General features: G+C 41.0%; 1 protein-coding gene across 1 annotated transcript; it reads right to left on the bottom strand.

The window, feature by feature from the left end:
• Window positions 1–3,211: 3,211 nt before the first annotated feature.
• Window positions 3,212–6,692, bottom strand: LOC128478741 (fatty acid-binding protein 1, liver-like). Its single transcript, XM_053458164.1, has 4 exons — window positions 6,551–6,692; window positions 5,917–6,089; window positions 4,888–4,980; window positions 3,212–3,328 (listed from the first exon to the last, which is right to left on the bottom strand). Exons 1-4 carry the CDS (start codon window positions 6,615–6,617, stop codon window positions 3,278–3,280), a joined length of 384 nt encoding a protein of 127 aa, XP_053314139.1. The 5' UTR covers window positions 6,618–6,692; the 3' UTR covers window positions 3,212–3,277.
• Between the last annotated feature and the right edge of the window lie 2,312 nt (window positions 6,693–9,004).

Genomic DNA, 9,004 nt, shown 5'->3' with positions numbered 1-9,004 from the left:
AAACTGGGTCTAATTTAAAAAGGAAAACAGCTTCCAGAGGTTGGTATTAAGAGGATTGTTTAAGGTGTAGTAACTGGCTAATAGACAGAAATCTTCATCATTTTTTGCCCATTACCGAATCATGTTAAGAATTCGTAAGATAGACCTTATACTATCGGAGATGGGCAGAGCGGATGTGCGTAATGGCTACTAATGGCCCAACTTTTACCCACGGCGAACTGGAACGCCAGGGAACTGGAGCTTGGGAGGTAGTCTGTCAAAATCCAGTCTCCGGTGTCCCTGACTCATGACTCGCCAAATTAAGAATTTTAACAAAAGATCATTCAATATGTGAGATCTTCGTTAGATCAGGTTAGATCAACTGTTTTTTTTATTAGATCTACTCTAAAATATGCAATATTAACAATCCCCCTTAACTGAAATTTAGATTTTTTTATTGATTTTGGAAGATGTTCGTTAGATCCGGTAAGATCAAATGTTGTTTTCCTTAGATCTATCACGCAGGAGGGGGTATTCACAATCCTATTTTCACAATCCTATACGTGTGATCAATTTACAAAGCTTTTATTTCTCCAATAAGGGTGTTTTGAAAACACGCAGAAAGATGGTCTGGCTGGGTTCTGTATCAGGGATTATCTGCTGAAAGGACTTGAGTTACCTTTGGCCAGATAGTGATGTCAGTCTTTGAAATTGTACAATGCCGTCCTAAAGGGGAACTCCCGACATTTTTTTTTCTAGAGAATTGTGCTGAATGCTTAAAAACAAAAATGTTCTAGTTTTTGAGTGATACGATGTTTTCAGGCAGCTCCGTATTAGCCATTTGTATATGCTCTATATCAGGGCCGGCCCAAGGCAAAATGCCGCCTGGGGCGAATTTTAAAATGCCCCCCCCTTATCTACCCTTCCTCTCCCTCTGTTCCTCCACCCCCCCTTCCCTTGTACTTACCTTTCAGCAGTCCTGCAGCGAGTCTCCCTGTTCGGTCTCGGTGCCGGCTTGTAAGTCCTTCATCATAGTCTTCTTCGGTTCCCATTACAAGCCGGCACCGAGACCGAACAGGGAGACTCGCCGCGGAGGAGAGAGAGAGAGGGAGCTCTCTTTCGCTATAAAAAAAAAAAAAAAAGGGCTTGGGGCGGCGAAGTACCGCGCCTTCAAAAGTGCCGCCTGGAGCGGTTGCCCCACTCGGCTCCATTGTCGGGCCGGCCCTGCTCTAGATCTGTTATCTTGGCCAAATTTTTAAGACAATCGATCTAACTCCTTATCATATTGCCTGTTGGGAACAACAGAATGGCTCAGTCTTAATCACGCAAAACCGACACCGACTAATGAAGATCTATGCATAAAAGGATTTCGTTGGACCACCAGGACTTCATTAGCATTGCCATAAAGTATCATCTCAGTGCAGTGCTTGAGCAGGGAAAGTTTCCCAAAATATCACATGACCGGCCACAAGGGCGGCCTCTGGGTCTGTTGATAAAGGAAATTATTGGAACAAAATCAGTTTTTTTTTTTCAGTTTTAGACTACATTATTGTACTGTATTTAATGCTCAGAGATTTTTTTCCCATTGAGAACCGATTCCAGATAGGACATGAATATAACCTGAGTAAACCAGCCACAATATTTACACCTGTGATAATAAACTTACACATTTATACACCTTTGGAACACCCGGTCATACATTATACTAACAAACAATAAAAAAAAACTGGTTTCCTTCTACGCCAGCAATAATGGGAACCGAAGAAGTCTATGATGAAGGACTTTTGAAGGTTGTCCGGTACACTCAAGTTTATATGTTTGACAGGGTGGACTCCCCGCTATCACGCGAGGTACAAAGGTAGAAAGAGACGGACACATTTACGAGCCAGACTTTGCAGGAGCTCCTCCGACTTCTTTAGGAGCCGGGGGGTGTGTCACATTTATAGAGTTCAATATAAAACACTTAAAGGTTAGATACCTGCAGTAATATTATACGGGGGCATTGACTGGTTGAGTTTTTCAAGGCCAGAAGAACACTAGAGAGAGGTTGTCTCACCTATTACCTACCGGGGGCAATTCTTACTGCCGATATGTCTGAGCAAAAGCACTTATAACCCTAAAAACCCTAAAGTTGTGCTTGATTCCGGAACCTTGCCAACAGGACATTGTTCTGCTCTGGCCAATGGGCACACAGTACAAGAAAATAATGTGGCAGTAAATCAAATGTGGCTGCTGTGGCCCCGGGGCCTGCTGCTTAGGTCAGAAGAAGGTGCTGATTTAAACATGCATGGGATAGACATACGGCTTTTGAATCTGAGAGGAGACCAACGGCTGATTAAAGTTTGAGCTTTTACAGCTCAGATAGTTCTTATCTTGTTCAGCCATCAAATTCTATGTTTCTATCATTCTGTCTGCATTTCTCAACGTTTTATAACTCTGTCTGGCTAACTCTAAGACATTATAAACAGCTATTCCCATGTCCCCTTGCTGTTTTTGCTTTCAACACAAAATTATACATCCCAAATTTCATTATTTTCCTTCTATCAGCTTCAAAGTTGCAGCTTCTATCCGCGTCCCTGCTTCCCCCCCGAAATGTTCAGCCTGTTTAAGACATTTTGTGATATAAATAATAAAATATTACAAAAAAACATTGGGCCCCAGTACAGATCACTAAAGAATCTGACTTACAGCTTGAATGTTCTCCTTTAACTAGAACCAGAGGCAGCCCCTTACATGGGTCTCGGTGGGTCCATTGGACCCACGTGGGACTTTGACCCAAGACATGTTCCATGTTCTTTCCGGCGCCATTATATGTTTGGTGGTCTATGTGTTATTAGCATACCTGGGAACATCCCGGGGCAAGCCCCTTTTCGGGATGTGGGTAGCCATCATAAAACAGAGATGGGGACAGTAAGTTTTCACAAATAGGGGATGATTTTGTCTCATTGTTCAATGATAAGGACACACAAACCTAATTAGAACCTAGCATAATAAAAGTTGCAAATGATAAAAAAAATAATATTAATAATAAAAAACCAAACAAACAAAAAAAAAAAAATATAATATATATATGAAATAGAATGTGAAGTGCCGGGTGATAACAAAGGTAAGGTCATGAAATAACTATTTGTAGCAGATGAAGCGGCTAATCCCAGTCTGTGAGCCGTTTAAATAACCACTACAGATTGTTAACAGGGAACCCATTTTATATTAATAATAATAGCAATAAGAATTTTTTCTAAAATAAAACTTTATTGCAGTTTTTACATAGTAAAAGTAAAGACATTGTCATCTTCTCTCACACCCGCTTGCTGATTCTCTTATACACGATGTCTTGCACTGTCAGCACCTGTGAAGCCAAACATAGATTTTATTACGAACAAGAAGCGCATGCAGTCCCCATCGTTTGAAAACAAATTTCCAGACACATTTTGCAGCACGACTATCAATTACTTACTTGCCCCAAAGCTCCGCCCAATTTACCCATTTCACCCCGCCTACTTATTATAATGCACATTATATCACCAATTTCCCACCAACACTACCATACATCCATGGTATGCGGTGGATACTTTTGCCGCACAGCATCATTTTATACACTGCCCTAATAAATGCCTGCCCATACACATATACAGTACATACACACGCACATTCACGCTTGCCCTTACACACAAACATACTAGCTCACACTTGCCCTTGCAGCCACACGCTTTCTGGCCTTTAGGCGCATACACTTTTCAAATACAAACACTCTCTCATTACCCTTCCCCTGTTTCTATTTTTCTTTCCTTTCTCCTATTCATTATCGATCCCTATCTCTCTTATTATCTACCCCCTTTCTCCTTATCTCTCTTCTTTCTCATCTCGTTTCTTTCTCATTGTCTCTTTCCTTTCATTTTATCTCTCCCCTTTCTCATCTACCCGTTTTCTCCCTATCTCTTACCCTCCTCCCTTTCCTTTTTCCTTCTTTAATCCTGTGGTGGGAGCGCCATATCCCGATGCTTGGCATCAATCGCTGGCACTGAAGCAGCTGTCCCTGCCCCTGGGGCCTAGATGCAGAGTACCCCTCACACCCTCCTTAACGCGACCCTGCCGACACCCGCAAATGCTAATTCCCCAATGTCTTGGGACACTGAAAGTAGTGGGGCAAGCTCCCAAATCCTGGGACTGTCCTGGGAAAAACAGGACAGTTAGCAACTGTGGTGCATATAGAAGCTCAAACACACCCAGGTCCTTTAAATGACCCTTCGAGAAGCATTTTTATAAGCTCTCCTGTTTATAGGAGCCTTCACGTCACTCACTATAACAGCAAACATGTTTACTGTCAGGCAAGCACTAGTTAATCGACCATCTGTGCTCCGGGCGAGTAGAATCGGAACGGAAGGACGCCAATTTCCACTCATTTACAATTGAGTGGCAATTCATGCAGGGAATCAAAAATAGCACTTTCCGCTCCTATTACATGATTTACGAATTTATTTTACCTCATTAAAATCAAATCTATAACGAAGAGTACTCAATTTCTGCTTCCGCACTCAAATGTTCGAGTGTATACAAAATAATTCACTTTTTTATGAATAGCTGTAGCCCAAAGGTTTAATATTGTACAAAATAAAAGAACACGATATATATTACTCTGGCTATAACACCCATCACACTAAGCCAGTGTTTTTTATTGGTGGACAAAAAGACCAAGACCAGTATTTTTAAGGAAAACTTGAAGTTGCCTCAGTGGCTGGTAAAAAGTTTGGTGATAGCTTTGCAATTAAAATAAATTTGGGTACAGGACTTTTTGACCACTCATTAGGTGGCACTTTCAGCCATATGTGTCCCCCCCATCACTTTCAGCCATATATATATATCCCATCACTTTCTGCTTATAAAAAAAAATATAACAAAATATCTTACATTGGTGAGAACATCTCCAGAAAGTTCGGTGACAGAGAGGACTCCCTTAAGTTTCACGACCAGCTTGTTGTCCCCTTCCAGGTTAACAACGGACTATAAGTGACAAGAAATGAAGGAAAAAAAACCCAGTTATTATCATACTGAACCAGACCAAGCATATTCATTGCCGGCATCGCCAAACCCCAGTAGGGAGGACAGTCCGTATCCAAAAAAACAAACAAAAATGAATGAGAAATGTATGGAAATCAGGCGTTAATCTTTGAAGGCCTTTCATCGATTTCTCCCCCTTTGTTATTAAACGACATTTCCCATGATTCTCCCGGAGCCTCTGCTTGGACAAAAACCTCTCCGAATTGTTGAAGTTTTAACCTAAAGCTGAAGCTGTTCCCGTTTCCTGACCCTGACTAAAAAGTCTGATAGAATTTTATGTTTGTTATAAATATTTTTTATATATAGTTTCTGTTTATTGACGTGATTTTTTTGTTATATTTAATAGTTAAGAAGCCCGAACAATACATTTGTTGAGCTCCCTCTGAACCTCTCAGGGTCGGCTACCCGGAGCTCTGCATTTCCTGAGGATTAAAACGTCCCACACAATCAGCTCCTTGATATAGCCGTGAAACATTAGATAGGACTCACAATACTTGGGGTACTTTGACGTAGTGGCCGGCTGAGCAATATATGGCCATATACTGTGACGCAAACCCCAATATTTATGCCTTAGATGGGTGTTTTTTTTATTCGCTGGATATGAGCCGAATTCATGCTTTGTTTAGTGTACTTATTGGTCATTATTAATCTAGCAGCAACTCTGAATTTTTAGGCTTTTTAGGTTATGCGCTCTTCTATTTTTGTATATTTTACGAGAAAATAATGAAAATCCCTCTTCTTGGGCATTGGCTTTGCTGATGGGGTGGAGATGGGGTTTGCTGTGCGTGGGATGAGGCTCCCTGTCTGGAGAAAGACGAAAGTGACCCGGAGACCCCGGGTAAAACCCAGGGAGATCCCCGGTACGGTGACGTCTCATACCTTGACCTTCTCTCCCGTTAACGCTTCGAACTCGGCCTCCTCGCCCAGGGTAAACTCATTGCGCGTAACCTTGGGGCCTGTGGTGACGGTGACGACAAAGTGGTTGCCGTTCTGCACAATCTCCGACACACTCTTGATATTTTTGCCCTTTTCTATCAAGTCATCGGGAAGACCTTTAATCACAAAGATTAAGTGTTAAAAAATTTGACATCACTGATCACAGTCATTAAGGTTGTCGCTGACTATACTAACGCTAATGACATAAAGGTATAATAAATGCAAAGTAACCAGAAATAAACTTTTTCTTCTAGAAATGTAACTTAAATTATATTCATAAAATTCGGTGTTAGGAACATTATTTTTAGGCGGGGAATATATATATTTATCGGTATCAAGTAAACTGTATTTATAAATGTTATTGTTTGTATAAGCATTTAAAAAAAACAGTAAAATTAAATAATTTTTATAGACCTTGGTGCATTTCAAAACTTTCACTAAAGGCAATATTATACGCTGGCTCTTATTAAAAAAGAAAAAGATAATTCTAGTACAAATGTGGAACAGTAGGCAGGAACAATTTGGTTTCTACGCAGACTGAAATTTTGCCCAGAGGTTCTCTGCCAGAAACACTCACCGATGGCTTTCATGAAAGGCTCAAAGTTTTCCTGGGACTGAAGCTCGTAGGTTCCATTGAAGGCCATCTTGAAGACGTCTCAACAGCTAGAGAGGATGAGAGTGAATGCACTTACCCTGCCCATTCTACCGACTTTTAACTGGTTTCCATTATCTCCAAATCTGGTTAGAGGTGAGATGACGTCACCTTTTTTTTATAGCTCTGCTCAAACATTAACGTTTAAGAGCAATGCTCACCTGTATTGAACATCTTGGCCGATCGAGTGATTGGACCTCGGGGAATTTTAGATGAGATCTGATGGAGAATATACTATAATATTACTTGAGGGGTAGAAAGACTGTCCTGCCTCTCCATCAGATAATACATTGTATACTTTGTGATAGTATAGGCCACCTGTACACATGGACCCCCAAGGAGCAAATCTGCCAACTGGACCATCAGGAACAGGGCTGTTTTACATTTGAATACATACATAGATGGTGATGTCAGAAAAGAACCAGTTGGCATATCAAGTCAACCTTTTTGAATCACTTTTACTTATTGTAGCTTTTTGTAGATCCCAAGCTTTCTTGAATTTCTGTGTTTGTCTATACCATTTCCCTTGGATGAACACCTCAAGCATCTACTACTTTTTCTGTAAATGTTCTCATATTCTCTTTTTCCGCAATAACATGCTTGGAGAAAAGACCCAGTAAAGCTGTCACTCAAACATGGATTACCACATACATTTATTTCCGAAATTGTAAGCTTAGTTTGTAAGAAATAAATACCTTAACTTCAGGTGCTCCATGCCCCATAGTGACACCACATGGAACACATGCAGAACACAGGCCACACTACACGGTTTATTTTCTTTGTAAAACTCTGTGTTATGCAGCAAGACCTATTACATCCTATAACAGAGACAGGGACAGTAAGCACCTACTGATAATTTCCCAGATAACGTCTGAGTGTTCAGTGGGAATGACACATAAATCGACCATAATCACAGTCTGAAGTTGTAAATGATAACTTCTGAAAAAACACTGCAAGTATTTAAAACATCTGCTTTATAATGTAATGCCAATATGTATATAGACAAAAACATGCAAAAAGGGAAGCACACTCCCAAATACATATAAATAAAACTTTTGGGGTGCTGCTGAAATGGCCAACCTGTACAAACAACAACCAAAGAACCAGCTCCATCCAGCAAATACTATTCAAAAGCATAAATAATTGGGGCTTAACTGTTCGGGATTCCATCACTCCTGGGCCACGCTGGTACACAGTTTGCACCATACTCTGGGGGTCTGAATAGCAGGAGCGCAGCGTGAGGGGTGAAGCCTCCCTAACATCTCTGCCAACCACTAACGTGTCCCTGTGTCCTTTCTTGTAGTCCCGCTTCTTCTCTTGCCTCTTCTTGTTCTTCTGTCTTCTTTCTCCCGGTGTCTTCTTTCTTCGTCCGCTTATGCGTGAACCAGGCCTCCTGGTGCACTTCAGAAAAAGAGGAATGGAGGAGAGGCTGTCCCGTGGCTCTGCGCTTTTAAGGGAAGTACTCTGAGAGCCCAGAATAACAAAGACAGATTTGTGGAGAAACTGAATCCTTTCTGCACTTCTCATTCTCCACAAAGGTCTGCATTTTTGCAGGGGGGAAAGAAAAAGGTAGGCAGCCTGTGGAAGAGAGTGAGTAAAAGTAAGTAAGAGTGAGAATGTGTGAGAGCCTGAGTGAAAGTATGAGAGAGTGTGAGTAAAAGTACTTGAGGGAGCATGAGAGGGTGAGAAAGAACCAGTGAGAGTGAAAAAGCAACACAATGCAAAGGAAAATGATGATAGGGGATGGGAATCATGCTGTATGATTGTCAATGTCTGTTTCAGTATATAGTGATGGGAGGTATGCTATACCACTGTTGATGTCTAGTTCAGTATATAGTGATAGGACTCATGCTGTACCACCATCTGTGTCTGGATCACTATATAATGATAAGAGCCATGCTGTACCGTGGTCTGTGTCTTGATCACTGTATAATGAGATGAGTTATTCTGTGTCTGGATCAATATGTAATGATTGGGTTTATGCTGTACCACTGTCTGTGTCTAGCTTACTATGTAATGACAGGAGTTGTGGCGTATGACTGTCAGGCTCAGTATATATTGATGGGAGTTATGCTTTACCGCTCTCAGTGTCTTGCTAACTATTTAATGATAGTTATTCTGTACTATCGTCAGTGTCTGGCTTGCTATATAATGATGATGGCAATCTGATGATAAATATGGTGGTGAAAAGCTGTTTGAAGGCATGGATGGCTCTGACAAGCTGTTTGGGCACACATATTATACAGACAAACATGGCACTGACAAGCTGTTAATATCATTCATTTCTTTGTTATTTACCTACTTTCCTCAAAATAACTTATGTAAAAAATATAGTGGGGGTACCATTTTCTGTTCTTGCCTTGAGGGGGAGCAATGTTA

Source organism: Spea bombifrons, chromosome 1 (genome assembly GCF_027358695.1).
Source record: "Spea bombifrons isolate aSpeBom1 chromosome 1, aSpeBom1.2.pri, whole genome shotgun sequence".
Lineage (NCBI taxonomy): Eukaryota > Metazoa > Chordata > Amphibia > Anura > Pelobatidae > Spea > Spea bombifrons.
This window is presented reverse-complemented; position numbering and strand designations above follow the sequence as displayed.

Excerpts from the sequence above, each read along its gene's own strand:
- LOC128478741 (XM_053458164.1), bottom strand. The coding sequence starts at position 6,617 with ATGGCCTTCAATGGAACCTACGAGCTTCAGTCCCAGGAAAACTTTGAG. Across the intron at positions 6,090-6,550 it reads GCCTTTCATGAAAGCCATCG|GTCTTCCCGATGACTTGATA; the intron begins GTGAGTGTTTCT and ends TTGTGATTAAAG. Across the intron at positions 3,329-4,887 it reads CTGGAGATGTTCTCACCAAT|GTGCTGACAGTGCAAGACAT; the intron begins GTAAGATATTTT and ends TTGGCTTCACAG.